Source organism: Lipotes vexillifer, unplaced genomic scaffold (assembly GCF_000442215.2).
Source record: "Lipotes vexillifer unplaced genomic scaffold, Lipotes_vexillifer_v1.1 scaffold341, whole genome shotgun sequence".
NCBI classification, from domain to species: Eukaryota; Metazoa; Chordata; class Mammalia; order Artiodactyla; family Lipotidae; genus Lipotes; species Lipotes vexillifer.
The window spans coordinates 29,144-48,218 of NW_006797957.1; the positions used below are offsets into that span (position 1 = coordinate 29,144).

Consider the following 19,075-nt stretch of genomic DNA (forward strand, 5'->3'; position numbering starts at 1 on the left):
ATTTGGCCCATATTTTAGCTCAGTGTGGTAACCACCTGTGGTTAGCCCTCTAAATCCCAAGACCCATTGTTGCTCATGACTCCTCTAGGAGAGCTTTTGAACTCTTTGGGAAGCTGAAGCTCAACATACCAGAGCCTTGGCTAGGATTATTTTCTTTTGGGAGCTTTCATCTGAAAGAGGCAATATCACATTTTCTTACCTAAGCAGGTTATTGTTTGCTATTTGGTTTTTATATTAACCACCTTTCTCACTCATATATATGCCAACAATTATTAATAAAACATCTGAGAAAAAATACACAAGAACAAAAATGAGAATATAAGCTTAGAAATCTTAAGACAAAGACAAAATGAAAGAATCATGAATCATATTTAAAATATACAGGGACAAAAACTGCTATCATCCTTGAAATTTACTTGTGTGTCAATTTATTTGCTTATCCTATTTTTTAGTTTAAGCACATGTAAATTTAGCCTTTCAGATTATCTGCATTCCCATGCTCCCAAATGAATCTATATGACATGAAAAAAAGCAGTTATCATATTAGGTTTTCTTCCTTTGTTTAAGAGACAATCTACCCATCAGTTTAAATGTAATTATTTCTGAATCATGTCACTACAAATAGTGTGTTAGTGTTTAACAATACATTTTTCTGTTATGTTACTGAATCAATACTATCATTTCTAAAATTAGGCTAATACTAAGTAAATAGGAATTTTGATATTCTAAGAATGTTTCTGCTCATTTTATGTATATCTCTGTAATAAAAACTAAGTTCTCTTGTTTAAAACATATTCCTCTTAGAAGAGACAACTTGGAATCTCTCCATGTATTTTATACCTGGGCTAATGTGGCAATCTGTGGCTGGGCTTGAACTGTCATTTGCTGGCTTTCAGCTTCTGTTACAGCTGCATCTCCACTCTGCTGGTTCTCTGCTCCAGATTCCATGGTCATTTAGTTACCTACAATAATATGGAAGAGTGTTACAAGCACTACAGTGCTTTGTGCTTTTGTGGTTTTAAAGGCAATTTTCAAGTTGTAAATAAGTATATGTGGTGGTTAGGTTAGCAAATGCACTCAGAAATCTAGTTAAACTATTATGTAGTTGAATTATTGTCAGACTTGTCCAAATATGCTGAGCTATAAAAGTTCTAGTCTTTTCAAAAAAGAAAAAACTTTTTCCTTTGCCATTTCTTCCCAATGGGATATTACTCCATCTATTATAGAAGACGGGATTCCTCTCTTCCATGAATTTTCCCAACTAACAAGGGGAGGAAGGGCAGCAGCATAATTATAATTTTTTCAAAAATGTATCAATCAGGTAAGGAGGGAGGGTAGAGAGAAGAAGTGAGTTGATGACAGGGTCTATGAGATACTGGCTTCAAGGTACCGCCTATGTGGGTATTCCCTCCTATTATAGGGAAGAAACAGAAGAATTATAAGCTGCTTCCTCGGGAAATTATTGGTGGTAGGACAAAATAGCCCAGGTTTCAACAGCCCAAGTTATGGGGTATCAAGGTAGAAAGGTGGGATTAATAGACACAGAGTCAGACCTCAAACACTGAAGAGGTTACTTTGTGTTCTGACTCTTTACCCTATATATAGTGTGCAACATTACACGTATGTGCACACACACACACAATAAAACACCTTTTAAAATTTTAACTGCAAAATTCTAGATAAGTTAATCAAGGCTGATCTTTCTTACTTTTTGGAACCTGCTTTGCTAAGAGTTTACTATATTTCTTAGATCTGGCACTGGATGACAGCAAAAGTGAAGAGAAATTCCTAGCAGCAGTAGCTGCTACCTTGAGGTTAGGGAAATTGATTATATAAAGCAGATATAACTGGGAAAGCAACTGTGTCTAAAGGAGTCACAATAAAAGGGATTACTTCTTATTTGTGTACTACTGCTACCATTCAGAACCTAGCATATTACCTGTCAAAAATAAATTTAATAGTGAGGACTACCTATGGTGATTCCATAAACAACACAAGAACTCCAATGCTTTTCCAGAATTTATTACATTTATTTCATAACTCTGACATCAAAATAGTCACTGATCCTTATGTGATTATTACACGCCATCAGAATGTATCACATGCTAACATTTTGCCATCATTCACAGGATTCTATAAGAAGATAGTGTTTTTACAAGTGACAGTTAAAAATGAAAATATCTCTGTAGAAATGAATATAAATAATGTAGAAATACAGAAGCCACAAAACAGATGACAAAGGAAAAGATCAACAGACTTGACTACATAATTATTTAAAACATTAATATGACAAAAGCCACCAAGGCAAGTACACAAGGAGAAAATATCTGCTACATAAAATCAACACAATAACATCTAGAATACAGAGAAACTACTAATTCAGTAAGAAACACAGAGATATATGTTTCAAGGATGGAATTTTTTTTATAATAGCAGAAAACTGGAAACAAGTATCCATCATTAAGGAGGACCTTTAAAAAATTAAAGCAATAAAAAATAATGAAGTCTATCTATAATGTAAAGACACATAAAGCTTTCCAAGACAGACTGAGTGAAATGGCAAGTTATGAATATACTATAAAGTAGAAGCCCATTTATGTTAAAAACAAGTAAAACAAATTGTTGTAAGGGTGTATGCATGAAAAGAGGTATGGGAAGTTATAACTGAATCGTAATAAGTGGTGGCTCTGAAGAGAGATTTGATAGAACTGTATAGGATGATTTTCACCTTTTACTTTTTACATATTTTAGTACTTTACTTTTATTTTTCTTTCTTTCCATAAGCATGGATTCAGGATTACTTGCACGATTAAAGAAATTTTAATACCAGAAATGACGGATAACATTCTGAAACTGAACCAAAAGCTTTACTTCAGTCATTTTGAGATATCTGCTAAAATTTTTTAAATCTGATACTTTTTATATGAAATTAGTATTTTTGTTTAAGATTCACCTAAACTGTTTACCCTACATTTCCAAAGAGTAAAAATAACTATTTAAAAAAAATTATCAAATAACTTTATTACCCTCTGTGATCATTCACTGAATTGTACACTTAAAACCTGCGCTCTTTTAAACTAAAAAATTTAAGAAAGACATCAAAAATAACAGAAAGCAACATCAATAGCAAAATAGTTTATGTATACTAAATACTGTCCATACTTTTGCTCTGGAAGAAAATGGCACATGAAAGCAAAAAATCTAATCTTAGTAACAATAAAATAAGTAAATAAATCCATGTGAGGACAGTACTGAGTCAAGCTAAATAAGAGCAGAAACCCGCAAACTTTTCTCTATCTTCTCCCCTAAGTCATCAATTTAATGAGAATGAGAAGATAAATACAGATTTATCATCATAATACTTCCTTTGTAGAGAGAGAATATGCAACCATTTTTGAAAGACTTAAGTCGAGGCCACATTTATTTTTAACCCACGCTGTCATCCATATAGTTTCACTCCACCATTTGATTAAAAGTAATCCAAAGCACAGATCATATTTCTTTTGTTTTTGTTTACTTTTCAGTATGTCAGGGCTACTTAATTCTTTTTTTTTTGACATTTAAGGTATAGGGTATCATTACAACTTTTTGTTTCAAAAAATAAAATATTTATCACTCTATAATAAAAGAATAAAACCATTAGCTAACTTAAGTAATTACAGCTACAAGGACACATTCAAAATAGGAATGTGATTTGCATCCTTCTTTCTTCCCCAACTAGATAATATTCTTTTTACTTATTTTTTACTTTCTTCTAAAAACAAAGTGTGGTATTTCCAATGGTTAGCATCCCCCATGTAAACAAACTGCCAGTGTTTTATTATCATTTCATTCAGGCAGACTACCAATCCTTTTTCAAGGTGGGGGACGGCCTTCTTAATGAGTCTGAGTAGATATCAACCACTTGGGCAACAGTACAATTACTGTCTTTCATCAGATAATTCAGGCCTTCCTCAAAGTACAGGTGAGAATTACTTACAGAAAAACAATTTGTCTTAGATAAGAAATTCAAAGGACTCAACTAAAACAGAAACTATTTTTTTGGTTTTCACCTTGAGGGTACTGAAATAGCAGTCTCCAACTAAACTAGCATTTAAAGAGAGCACCTTAATTATGACTTTGAAAGCTTTTACTCTACTTTTGTTTGTATGCTCAGGTGGAGAGAGAAGAGATGCTATGGTATAACGTGTACAGTCTTCAATTTTTCTATTAACCCAGGAGCAGTCTGAGCCAGCAGAGCAGTACTTCAGACACAGGATCAGTTATTAGACCCAATACGTAGGTTTCCAAAATTACTCAAGAAAGGAGATTCCTAATTCATTACACAAATGAATGCTTTCTGAGAGTGCAAAAACAAAGACTGAATACTACTGTAAAATTAAAAAAAGATCAGGTACATATGAACTCAGAGGGAATGTTGTACAAATATTGGACCTGGAACATTAGAAACAATGAATCTTAGAAATCATGAAAAATCTAGTCTTGACAGTTTTGTGAAGAATTCTTAAGAGTTGTTCCAATAATTCTGAATTCCAAAATTTATTTGGGATTGATATTTAAGATTTAGGTATTTTTATGAATTTATCCCTAAAAATTTACATAATTCTTTGAAAACTGAACTTTAAGCAAATTTCAAAATAGTGTCACTCCTAAAAAAAAACCAATTTAAAAAAATAAATTCACAAAGATACATGCCATTTTGGGACTTCCCTGGTGGCACAGTGGTTAAGAATCCGCCTGCCAATGCAGGTGACATGGGTATGAGCCCTGGTCCGGGAAGATTCCACATGCTGTGGAGCAGCTAAGCCCATGCGCCACAACTACTAAGCCTGTGCTCTAGAGTGCGTGAGCCACAACTACTGAGCCCATGCGTCACAACTACTGAAGCCTGTGCACCTAGAGCCCATGCTCTGCAACACAACGAAGAGGAGCCCCTGCTCGCTGAAACTAGAGAAAGCCTGCGCAGCAACGAAGACCCAACGCAGCCAAAAAAAAAGATACATGCCATTTTGCTACAATGGTCTTCAGAGTTCTAACTGGTAACATGAAAAATAAAAAGGGAGTGATCCTGCAGTATTATGCACCCAATCTTGAGCAAAACGAAGAATGCTGTTCTAAGTAGTTGGGAAAGAGCCTAACACTTGGTGGAAAGCTGGATCTGTCACCAAGTGGTTGTTGGAGAAATTAAGCTTTTTGTGTTCCAGTTTCCTCATCTGAAAACAAGAGAGATGAATTAAAAGATCTCTCTCAATTTTTAAGTGCTCTGATCTTAGGAACTGACAACACAAGATGTATGCACACACACATATAATTATGCAGACCACTTAATAAAATTATATATTATTTCCTTTTAGTACATAGTTCATAGTAAAGAAAACAGACTAAGAGTAGGTCACCTAGCCTCTCAATTTTGGGCAAATATAAAAATATTACCATTCACATATATTACAAAATATAAAATTTATCAAACAGTTTAATAGTCCCTTTTCTTAATTTTCAAAGAGGATAAAGCAGCTTTTTCTTTCCATCCTAGAAAGCTTCAAGAAATTTATCTAAGACTGTATCACTTTTGTACCTTTATAAAGACAGTAGATATTTAAAAGTTTAAAATATAGTTTAGATAAACATCCCAATAAAGTGTCAAATGACTGCTTCCATGATATTTAAAAGGAGAGTATGCTGCAATAGTCAAGAGTGCTGGAATGCCAAAGAAACACTAGAGACAAATACAGTATTGAAAAATTTGGGGATTTATTTTCTGATAAGAAAAATGGTATAAGCAAAGGCTTAAATTATAGTAGGCCTTTAGAGAAATGGGTGAGTCAGTGGCTGGTGCCTGATCTTGCATAGAAGCAAGGATAAAAGATAAAGAAAGAATGGTCATTCCAAGCCAATCAGCAACTACTAGGGCAAAATGAGAATATGAGAATGATGTCTCTTAAAGTAAGTCACTGGGTTTAGAATTTTTATGTTGCAATGTATTTTACTTCTACTTTGTATAGCAATAAATCCTGAGGTAATTCACCACAAGTGAATAACTCACTTTTCCAAAACCAACACTATCTTCAATTTTAACAATTTATATTATATACATTATACTTGTATTATTTCCAAAACCAACACTATCTTCAATTTTAACAATTTATATTATATACATTATACTTGTATTACAGTATCATATCTAAGCATTTATATGTCAGGAACTGTTCAAGTTACTGGGGATGAAGAAATAAATTTTTAAAGAACTTTGTCATTGTGGAATTTATATTCTAATGTGTGGAAACAGCAGAGAGAAAGTAAACAAGTAAAATGTGTAACAAATCAGAAGGTAAGATGTGTTGGGTAAAAAATAAAGCTGGGAAGGATACTGGAGGGATTTTCAGTATTATAAAAGCAGACCAGTAAAGCCCTCACTGATAAGGTAGCATTTAAATTCACTTACCCAGCACCTGTATAGAACTATACCAAATCAGGGATAAATTGCTGGCAGCACTAATTCTGTATTTTCTGCCTCTACCAAGTCAAGTCAACTAAAGGTCATCAAAAAAGAAATAAGCCCATATCATCATTTTTGCTAACAACCATTAAGCAAAAGGAAAGAATGCTGTAAATCTTCACTTTGTTCTTTTTCCTAAAATATTTTGACCTTTAAGAAGTGCCCAAGTCCTTATGATCCTAAACATTCTAGTTCAAGTTTATGAAAAATAAATCCATCTCCCTTACAACTTAGTTTACTTTTTAACCCCTTAAATCTATGACAAATTTAATCCAGTCTAGGATGAGAGGTAAGTATTCAGAGAAATGAACTGTGAATTTTGACTGTGAAGAAGAAATAATATATTCATAATTAATAGAACATATGCTGTGGTTTTTAAAATGCAAATGACCTTAATTGTAAGTGAGAAGAAAAACTTCCCCTGCACCTAGGAAGTGGGCGACTCCTCCTAAACTCTTTCTCGTCAATCTGGAAGTCCAGGGATGTAAGGAAATCACATAAGCAGAAGTCTAACGTCTCCAGGGTAATCACAGCAAAAGTCACATTTGGGCACATGATTTTAAAAGTAAATGACTAGTATGTTGTCACAGGCAGATATACTACTAAAAACATTTTGCAGAAGCATACCTAAAAACATCTAGGGGTGACGTACAATACTTTCTACAGTTATTTTGTACCTGTTTTTAGTATTTTACAACTGCTTGAAAGCCTTGCTAGCACATTCTCGCACCTTCGACATGTCTTGATTAATATTCTATAAGTGTTATGATTAATTTACTAAAGAGAGTGGCAAAATGTTCAGCTGCTACATAAAGGACTCTAGCTTTCCAGGACTCAATGACTATGTTGCACTGCCTCTTTTCCTCTACTTTTTTTCCCCTGTGTTTTGGTTGTTAACCTTAAAATACTTCATTTATCTTTATCTCGTATGTCCTATCTAGCAGAACTGAGATGTATGCAATCAATACTGGAAATTTAATGGTCCAGATTTCTGATGCTAATAATAGTCTTTTGCTATTAAATACACCATACTTTCACTGAAACCAGCTAGGAAAATAGCATATTCAAATGCTGCATGTGTACATATATGTGTGTAGGTACGTATATATGTACACATTCACACTCCCCTCTCAACACACATATCAAATTCAACTGTAAGAACCTTATTAGATTAGACTGATCACACCCTAGCAAAATAAGGTTATATACATACATTTTTAGGAAAAGAGAACAGCCAATGTGATAAACTAAAATAAACTGGTATCTTTATCAAGCTAAGTAAATTCTGACATAATTTTCAGAAAGTTTCCTCTTTGCTCCTACTAAGGTCTTTCTCCCTTAACTGGAATATAAATCCATACTTTAGCCTAGATACAGTCTAGATATTAGAGGAAGGCAAGGTAATTTGTATATGAAATTAATTCTGTGTGATCTGAATTTGGTGAGATTTAATCATTTATGAGACAAAAACAAAAGCTTGAAAATTTGTATGTTTTAATAAATTCTTTGTATTAATAGTAAATGCCAGTACTCAACTACCACTACCTAAAAAGAAGGCATACAACAATGGGGAATCTTTTCAATGTTATTTAATAAAACTATTTCCCTGATTTGTTTATTGGACTGAACTCAGAGAAACTGCTTTAATTAAGTTCAAGATTTGTATTTTATGACTTATTGCAGTTTTGTGATTACCAGAGCATTTAAATGCTATTTTTAATAAGTTATTTAAAAATGTGTAGCATGCTCTATAAGAAAGATGCTGTCCTCAAAGGAAGTACTTAACAGAAGTGAATTAGGATTTATAGAAATGTATTGCATGACTTATGATATAGCCATCCTCATATCCTAGTGCGACTAGTTCTATAGCATCTTTCAGTAAGAAAGCTTTAGTGATTTCTCAAATCAAAGTTACTATTATTTTTTTAAGTACTGGCAAAGTGTATTTGCCTTGTTTTCCTTCAGGTAAGACTACTCATGGCTCTGAAACAAGCCTTCACGTACGTATCTGGCCACCAAGAGACAAACAGTGTTGCTTAGCAAAGCAGCAACTATGACTATGCATTATTTTAGATAATAACATTTTATCCCAACTCTTCCAATTCTCCTTTCTTTGCAAACACACATCTGATACTATTTTCACACCTTGAGCCTTTCAAAGAAGTGACCCTATATAAATTTCTATATATGAAGTTCTACTAAATAGATTTTTGAAGCTGATTTTTTTTTTTAAGGAAAAAGGCATTATGCACCTCCTACATACAGTTACTTTTAGAAAAGCAATTTCCGTGTTGTCTAAAGAGTGAAATTGTCTTCAAATTTTAAGTTCTGCTTCATAAACTAGCTCAAGGTTAATACTGTAAGGACCTACAAAAGTTATGCCTTGAAGTTAAAAATTTATAGCCTACTATTCCATTTACTCAATAAAACCCCAGGGACTATGTGAAAATCACTTACATTGAAATGGAAAATGAATGTCCAAGTGTTTTCAAAAATAAGTTTATAAAGTTAACGTTTATTATTTTAACAGTTCTGTTTTGAGCTAAATTTTAAAATGCTATTCTTGGTGAATTATTTACAAATTAGACATCAAAGAGTGAAAATCAGTTTTCCTGAAGTGAGACAGCACATGTTATATGGTGGGAGTCATAAGACAGGAATTCTGGTTTTAGCTGTGACTTCACAGATGGAGAACTAAAGATGTTAAGAGATTTGTAAGAACTTCACAAGACTGTTTAGGGCTATACCACCTAGCCTCAAATATTATAAAAAGTGAAGAAATATTTCACAGCAGAACCGCATGAACTACTAAGCAACATGCTAATCATTTTAATTATGTCTTGCTTACCAGAAAAATCCCAAGCACTCAAAGCACCAAGGGTATATTGAACTATATCTTAAAAATTAGCCATGGTTAATCTACAAAGTTGAAAAATGACATGCAGACGAGCAAAGACTTTACGTACAGTTTTGATAAAGACTCACTTCAGGTTTAGGTATCTTTATCTCTAATCCTGAAAGAATCAATGCTGAATCAAGTCCAGCATTCCAGGTAAATGTACTTTTTTACCAATTAGGCAGTGATTTCTGGTAATCACTTTGATTAATACAATCTCATGCTATTTTTTGTTTCAGAGGTGGGAAGTATTAGTAAAGCATCAGAATTAACTAAAACTCAAAGGAGAAAACTTTCTTTTTAAGCTATGAAAAACGAACCTAATTTCCTTGGCTTTTAAAAAATAAATCTGTAATTTCAGTGTTTTAATTGTCTAATAAGCATTTATGTCTGCTTCCTTTAACCTGTGCAAATCTAAAGGGGGACTGGTTTTAATCTTGCCTTTTAAATCTGTGACCCTCCAAGAGGGACTCATTCATTATAAATAAGTTTTCTGTGCACATTACATAATAAGTGTTCTGCCAAAAACTATGAGGACTATAGTTTAAAGCAGGCAAGAACCTTTCTCTCAAAGAGCTCACAAGCTAATAGTAAGAGATGAAATATGTATTATATACATATAAAAGAGCTAGGCAAGTATAAACTACCATCAGTTTACCTATAAAGTCCCTCCAAACAAGTATTTCGTTAACAGTGACTTCAAACCATAAACTTCTATTTTGAAATGATAGGAAAACAATGAATTATGGAAAAAAGGAAAGCAAGAGCTGGCTATTTATGGTAATCTTTCTGTTGATGCTGACCTAACTAATAAGATAATGAAATCAACATATTTTTTCAAGACCGTGGCTACTTCCTTCAAGTGAACTTTTATAAACCAAAACTTAACTATTGTTGAGGAACAAAAATTTCTAGTAATCATCAATAAAGCTAGACCCTTGGAAACTTTCTCCACAAAGAGATAATGCTGTTAATATTCAGAGTGTGAAGACTATGCTTCACTGTTATTTCTTGCCCAGGGAAAAGGCTCTACCAGTATGTAAATTTAAATTCTCCAGAGCTCAGTTTAGTCATCTGCAAAAAAATGAAGGAGTTACTACTGCCTGCACGGTAAAAGTTTGCTAAGTGTGAATTCCCCCCCAAATAGCAGAATTTATGAGCAATATACTACACCCACACAAACATAATAAATTCTCTCATAGCAAATAATTTGCAAAACATAGTATATTGAATTAAAATGTTTCACTCAAAGTTGTTATTTCTTGATTTTTATCTTTGCTTCTTTTGGTCAGTCACTCAACTAAGGGATCTGGACACAGGATAAAAGAGAAGACCAGAACAGGTGGGGTATAACTCCAAATATGCATTAGTAGATTTAGTTATTTTTCATTAAATAGTGGTGTCCTGTTTGCCTGGGCTTTCAGAAATATTTAGAAAATGTCTGTTATAATTAAATAAGAATTTATGATGTCCAAGATATGACACCAAAAAGCACAAGCAACGAAAGAAAAAATCAGAACTGGAAATTGTCAAAATTAAAAACTTTCGTGCCAGAGAAGTGAAGACAATCCACAGAATGAAAGAAAATTTTATAAATCATATATATCTGCTAAGAAGCTTGTATCTAGAATAAAGAACTATTACAACTCAATAAGACAAATAACCCAATTTAAAAATGAGCAAAGGATCTGAACAGACACTTCTTCCAAGATATATAAATGGCCAATAAGTACACAAAAAGATGCCAGACAGCATTAGTCATTAGGCAAATGCAAACCTAAACCCCAATGAGATACTACTTCACACCCACTAAATGGCTAAGGGTGAAAAATAAAAACAAGTGTTGGTGAGGATACAGAGAAATCAGAGCCCTTATACATTGCTGGTGAGAATGTAAAAAGATACAACCATAAGTCTGGCACACAGTCTGGCAGTTCCTCAAATAGTTAAAAATAGTTACTATATAATCCAGCAATTCCACTCCTAGGTATAAACCTAAGAGAAATGAAAACATGTGCAATAAATGGATGTTCATGGCAGCATTATTCACAATAGCCCAAAAGTCCAAATATCCATGAATTCATGAATAAAATACTGCATATCCAGAAAATGGAGTATATTTACCAATAAAAAGGAATGAAGTCCTGACAGATTCAACATGGATGAACCCTGAAAGTATTATGCTAAGTAAAAGAAGATCATCACAATAGAGTCCATTGATATGCAATGTTCAGAACAGGCAAATCTAGAGACAGAACGTGCATTAGTAGTTGCCTAGGGCTTGGGGTATGGAGAGATTGAGGCGTGATGGTTATGGGATGTGGAGTTTCTTTTTTGGACAACAAAAATGTCCTAAAACTGACTGTGGTGACAGGTGCACAACCTTGTGAACATGCTAAATAACTATAGAACTGTACACTGGAAATGGGCAGACTGTATGGTACGTCAATTGTAGTTCAACAGTGCTGCTAAAAATGAATCAATGATGTCCAATTTTTTTTTTTGGCGGTCCGCGGGCCTCTCTCATTGTGGAGCACAGGCTCCGGACGCGCAGGCTCAGCGGCATGTGGGATCTTCCCAGACCGGGGCACGAACCAGAGTCCCCTGCATTGGCAGGCGGACTCTCAACCACGGCGCCACCAGGGAAGCCCCGATGATTTCCACTTTTTAAACTGCAATATAATCTATCATGAAGGAGAAATGATTAAGAGTCAGGATATCTACATTTTAGCCCAAATATCACACCATTCCTCTGTTTATGTCGTTCCTCCTCTTACATGAATAACTTAAAAGCTTCCTGCCTCACACTCAGGGTTTCTCATAGTGTGGATTTATAGTTAATGTGACACTTTCTTCACCTCACCAACTTGTGAACATATCAAGTTCACTCTACTTCCATGTCTTCATTTTTGTTGTCCATGCCACTGCTTACAATATACTCCTTTCCTTCTACCTTCCAAGTTCTTCCATATGCAATTTGAATACTATCTTTCTCACAAAACATTTCCTCACTGAACGCCTTCTCTTCTAAACTCAACAGTCCAAGATAGCGAAAACTGATACTCTGCCACATATAAATCATTCTTTCTTATACTTTTGTCACCTCCACTATACTGTGAGTTCCATGAGGGCAGTAAAGCCACATACTCAGGCTTTACTGTTTATAGCAACTAGAACAATACTTCATTTAATATCTATAAAAATACCTAAATGAATAAATTTTCTTGTAATTATTCCACCAACTACAAAAAAGCTAATGGTCAATAAACATTCACTGAATAAATGACTAGATTGATAAATGGCAGGAAGTAAAACCGTAACAGCAAATAAAGCTGCTACTGACACTTTTGAGGAAATGATACCCGTTTAAGAGTACAGAATTCAGAACAAGCAACAATTTCCACTTCAGTGATGAAAAAGTATTTCTGAGTCTCCTACTGCTAATCGCTTACACAAATAGGGATAACAACTCTCAAAACTGTTATTCAGCTTTGTTTAGATAACAGTTTTAGTTACATCTATGCTGTTATATAATTATAACCAGAAACTTACATGCAGATAACCAGCTCATTAGGAAAAGAGTTAAAATTGAAGAAAGAGTGCTTCCCTGGTGGCGCAGTGGTTAAGAGTCCGCCTGCCAATGCAGGGGACGCGGGTTCGTGCCCCGGTCCGGGAAGATCCCACATGTCGCGGAGCGGCTGGGCCCGTGAGCCATGGCCGCTGAGCCTGTCCGTCTGGAGCCTGTGCTCCTCAACGGGAGAGGCCACAACAGTGAGAGGCCCGCGTACCACACACACACACACAAAATTGAAGAAAGAAATCTTAGTTTCCAAGAAGATTCACTAATATTTGGGAAAGACATTTTCTATTACCATTGGTATAAATAAACTGTCAGACCTACCCTCTACTCTGACACCAAGGTCATTACTTAGTTATTTTAACTTCTCACTTAATTCTCTCTTCTCCAACCAAATGTCAGTCTTTACTTCTCTCCTTTAGGAAAAAAACTTACCATCGATCCCTCAGACCTCTTACTCTCCAAACCTTGACTGTTAATAGACTATTCAGAGTCTAGATTAATCCTGCCAGGAAGAATTTGTTCAGACAGTCCACCTCATTTATGGTAAACTTTTATTACTTTACCTCAACCCTGAGAAAAAGCAACTCAGGCACTTAAAAGTTTAACAAGGGGTACTATTGTTAAGTTGAGATTCATGTAACTAGCCTCAAGAATTGATTAAATAAATAAAGGTAATTTTTCATCACTGGATATGTAAAATACTGTCTTCTACTTATCTGCTGGAATTAACACCAAAGTATGAATGATAAATCTCCCCCCCCCTTCTTATTGGTAACCTAGGAGACAGGTGAACAAAACTAGGTAAAATAACAAAACATATCTTTACAGGGCCAGGACTGGCAGAGCTAAGAACAAGAATGCGAAACAAAATAAAATAAAACAAACAGGACGCAAGACAAGACTTTGTATATACTAAGGAAAGAGGGGCATGCTGGGTGAGAAGAGAAACAAATGGCTATTCTTATCTGTGCTTCAAATATGTCTCAAAAACCTACATTTACAGATTTGATAGTACAGAATAAATTTAAAACCATACTTTCTTCTTACAACTCCAAAAAGTTTAACCAGACTAACCACATATAATGACTGAGTTAGCATATGTATTAAACTGGCAGAGGAAAACAAGTAGCCATTGTTCTAGTTCATGATCTTTACCTCTACCCCAAAAGGCAATTCACTGATACAATGACACTGTGAGAAATCATTTAATTCCCTGGTAGCCTCCAGATATGTTCCAGAAGAAAACTCTGCCTTTACAGATTTCAATTATCCACTCCGCCCCGCCCCCAACCAAATCTAGAAAGATAAGTGCTTTGTAAATATTTTAGTCACTGAGTGGGTTAAAATAGCATGTATTAATATTTTACATAAAAATACTAGTAAATCCTCAAAATAATAGTAAGACAATTCTTTCATTAAAACCTTTAACATATCTGTCAACCTAAGCATACAAAGAATGAGATACACCGTAACAGCTTCATTTAATGATTTTTTTTTGAAAGATAAGGGACTTTTTTGTGTCCCTGCTGCTAGAGTATTAGTTATCATTTTCTAAGCTTAATCAACTTAAAAAACTTACAGCATGTGTAAATACACTAACAGCATGTATATTTAAAATGAACTATAGTTAAATGCTGCTTAAAAGGTCCAAAAAAGAAAAAGAGGTACTGAAACTTGTTTTGTTTTCTACTTGAAATGAGTATTACTTGGGTCAACTGGTTGACCAAGGACTTTCACAGTAAAAAAAAGAAAAAAAAATTACCTCAGCAGTAAAGTCTCAGTAGACAATCATATAGAAGAAACTCACCATTTATTTAGATATCAAATATAAAACTCACTGATAATGACACTAAGAAATATTAGAAAATCATCAAAAAATAAGTTAATGAGTATATAAAAAATTAACTCAGGGAGAAAGCTAGTACACTAATCAGGATTACTGGGTAGTAATAGTCCATGAGAATAGTCTGCTTAATAAAAGATCTGGACTACATGAGATGTTCTTTCTCATTCAGAGAGAAAACTATAGACCATTTCTGGTTGAAATAACAGAAGGAAGTAGTTGTTCAGGGCTATAAGAACCACAACAAAAGAGTTAAATTCAGATTAAATTCACTTTGAGACTTAAATCTTCTACAGCTTGCTTTCCTCTTCATGTACATCTCGATCATTTTTTTTTTTTTTTTGCGGTACGCGGGCCTCTCACTGCTGTGGCCTCTCCCGTTGCGGAGCACAGGCTCCGGACGCGCAGGCTCAGCGGCCATGGCTCACGGGCCCAGCCGCTCCGCGACATGTGGGATCTTCCCGGACCGGGGCACGAACCCGCGTCCCCTGCATCGGCAGGCGGACTCTCAACCACTGCGCCACCAGGGAAGCCCCATCTCGATCATTTTAATAAAACTTAAAAAAAAAAACCCTGAAACTAAAAAGGTAATTAAGACAATTCAAACAATTTCCTATCACAAACTGGCATCTCTCATTCAAACGAAATCTTTCATTTAAAGAAATAAAGGCATAATGACAGCATTCCTTACTTTAAAAGGTCACAGAAGTGCTAAAAATAAAATCAGCTCACCAACCAGTTAACAAACAAGGTATATCCAGATGATGAGGTGCCTCATAATTAAAAGAATGAAGCTCTTTATGTCCCGACACAAACCAACTGCTAAACCATGTTAAGTGAAAACAGCAAGACATGAGTGTACACAGTATACTACCATTTGTACAAAAGGGATGTGCGGGGAGGAGAGTAAATACATATTTGCTTGTGTATGGACAGAACACCTCCGAAAGGACAAACAAGAAACTGGTGACACTTGGGTGACTGGAGGGCAAAACACATGACTCCCTGCTGTATTACATCCTATGTGTTTTGAATTACGGACTATCTGAATTAATTACTTATTAAAAAATAAAATTGGAAATACAAAACATAATCCTTTCTTCCATCTTCAGGTGTGATCTCTCTTTCCTTTGACTGCTTTCTGATGACATATACTCTGCATTATTAGTCATCATGTCCCCAAAAGTTCCTTGAGGGTAGAGATATGACAATGTAATTCATCTTTGGATTCGCTGCAGCTTCTGGCCCAGTGTATTAAAACACAGTTAACAATAATGATGAATAATTTAAAACAAAATAGGAAACACTTGTTGAGCACTTGTGACATGCCTCATGTTTAATATGCATTAACTTATTTAATTCCCACATTTGTATGAGCTAGATATTGTACACTTATGACCAAGGAAATTGAGGTATGGAGAAGAAACTTGCCCAAGGTTCCAAGCTAGGAAGTTAAAATAAACCTTAAAAATAAATAGCTGTCATTAATTGAATCCTTAGGAAGTATTTTATAATTATCTCAAAATGCTATAAAGTAGCTGGTATTATTCTAATTTTATCAGATAAGGAAACTAAGGCTGAGAAAGATCAAGAAACTTCTTGTAGGTCACAAAATTCCTTGAGGGTAGGCACATGATAGTAGTGGCAACAGGAGGATTCAAACTGGCATGTGATTCCCAAACCCCATGCTCTTTCCATTAACTACATTCTGTCACAGTAAATGCTAAATATTTGAAGTACCACAAATTGTGTCTCAAGTGATAATGTAGAGATGAGTTGATACATGAGTAAGAAAAAAAACAATCTTTTCATTTTTTCCATTCCCTATATCCTTAAATTCAGATTTGAGCTCTAACTACTCAATAAAGAAGCCATCACTGGAGGTGACACTGTAACATGAAGAAAGATATGCTTACAAGATTATGTCACAGGCTGGCTATAAACAAGTCTACATAACCATTCCTGATAAGATACTGAAATGAAATTACAAATTTCAGTGATACATTGTAAGCATTAGGTTACAAGTAAATAATTTTTTCTACTGTGTAAAAAAAGGAAAAAGATTTTTAAAATGAGGTGAAGTGGGAGATTTTTAAAATGAGGTGAAGTGGGGTTACTGCAACCATATTACACCCCCAAAACAAAACCCAATGTCTTAGAATGAAAAACAAAATAAAGCTACTTCTCTATGAAGAAACAAAAAGTCTATTAATCAGATCTAATCATGAAAATGAATTTCAGAAAGCAGAAAAAGGAAGGTGCCATTTTATGAATCACGTTTCTAAGTTTCCTTAGGCTCTTATGTGGGGAAAAAAATCATTCGAAAAGGGTAACACTAAAGTCTTAAATTCCATAAAAAGTGTCCTTTTAATATTTTTCAGTCAATTTGTGTCAAAGACTCATTGGCTTTCTGAATACATGTCCATTAAAAAAAAGGTTAAAGCAGATTTAACTGTAATTTTTGCTGATGCCTGGGAAGGAGCAGAAGTATAATTCAGTAACAAGCTCTAAATGAATATTCAAATGTTAATGAATATAAAAGTTTAAAAAGTTTCACCTGAGATTACTAAAAGAATTAGATTATGAATTTATAAATAAAAATTTTTAAAAATCTTTTGGATAAGACTGAAGAAAAAAACCTATCAGAAAACTTTTTTTTTCTAATTCAATAAAGGAAAAGTCATTGTCATACAGTCTGTAAGGCAAAAAAATTCTACTCAACTTATGCTGGTTTGCAGAAAATCCTTAAGGAAAACCAGTAATCTATAGTATCATCAAGACCATAATTTCCTCAGTGTTTGGAAATAAAATCATCTTCCCAATTCTTATGGAAAAACTCTTTATTACATCTTCTTAATTCGGTTTCTTGGTAATGACAAATTGCTAAGGTGGTTTTTTAAAGACTTGCAATACAGCAAAGTAGGTTTTGGAAAAGTGACTTGCAAACAGAAAATCAGAAGACAGTGCTTCTACTAACAATATTTATTCCTAACAAGAAACCTTGTATCAATCACAATTCTATCACACCCTGAGACAGGTATTTTAAAAACAAATAACCTGTTCATCTTTTGTATCACTTAAAATAACCATTTTGGCTTTATTTTTCAAATCAGGAAATAAGTGTAAAAGATTTCAATAGCTGGCAACCAAAAGTATCTTTTATACTAACTAAACCTTTAGAAGGCAAAACTGCTGCAAACTAAGGCTAGCATGAAATTCTAACTTCCGAAGAAGGCAAGACAAACTTAAATAGGTCATATCCCAGGTCCTTTAAAAATTGTCTTTTAATCTTTGATGTGTCAATGACTTTTCTGCTCTCCCTCTTCCCCAACAGGGAAAGAAAAAATAAACCTTGCGGCTTAAATTATTGTCGCTCTGGGGCTGGGGTTACCTACCGCATGCTAGACTAATAATGGATACTTTTAAATGCCTATTTTTAGAATTAGTATTAACCAATCTCTTGTTTACATTTAGACAGAAAGATGTGCGAAACATGGCAGGGGGTGCATGGGGAGATCCAGAAGACCCAACACCACGGCTGCCCCCCCCAAAAAAGGTGATGTAAAACAAAAGTACATCGGCTAATATTCGTTTCAACAAACTGTTTCAGAATCTCTCAAGTGATTATTCCCTTATTGAAAAGGGTTAAAACCGAAACTGTTTTCAAACATCAGCTTCCCTTTTACAAGATCCCAACAGTTTTTAAAAAGTTACTACCAATATGTTTTTCTTAGCACCCCCTTCCTCCCCGAAAGAATGCACTTCCATGACTACTGATTTAAAAAAAAAGAGGGTGAGAGAAAGAGTCAAAAATTATTTTAAAAAGCGAGAGTTCTCATTCCTTCATGTAAGCAGAAAAACACAGAAAACATCTTTGCAATGGGGGAAAGGGCGTGAATAAAATACAGTACGAAAGGAAACCTTGGGTTTCGAACTTTATTGCACAAAGAGAGAGTGGAGAGGAGAGTAGGTCAGCCGGAGCAGCGCTTCCCCTCGCGAAGCGGGCATGCAGACAAGGAGGCTACCGGGAAGGCAGGCACCTTCACCTCCTCTGCCCTCAGCTGTCGCCTTCTTCCTCCTCCACCCCCCGCGGGCACCCCGGCGGCGCTGCCCGGGCGGACGGCGGGCCGGGTCGGGGGCGAGGCGGGCGGCGGGGGCCGGGCGGGTGGCGCGGGGGACAGCGCCCGGCAGGGCCAGGCCGGCTGGCGGCCTCTCCCGGGGTGGCTTCGGGCTCCGGGCTCCCGGCTCCGCGCCGGGCCC

General features: G+C 35.1%; 1 protein-coding gene across 1 annotated transcript in view; it reads right to left on the reverse strand.

Annotated features, from left to right (window-relative positions):
* The window catches only part of CREB1 (cAMP responsive element binding protein 1), a gene marked incomplete at its 3' end in the record, with an annotated part of 42,905 nt that overhangs the window by 23,088 nt on the left and 742 nt on the right, over window positions 1–19,075 (reverse strand). Inside the window, exon 2 of the mRNA XM_007470005.1 lies at window positions 841–962. Within this exon, the coding sequence (XP_007470067.1) occupies window positions 841–954 (114 nt within the window). The remainder of the gene's footprint in view (window positions 1–840; window positions 963–19,075) is intronic.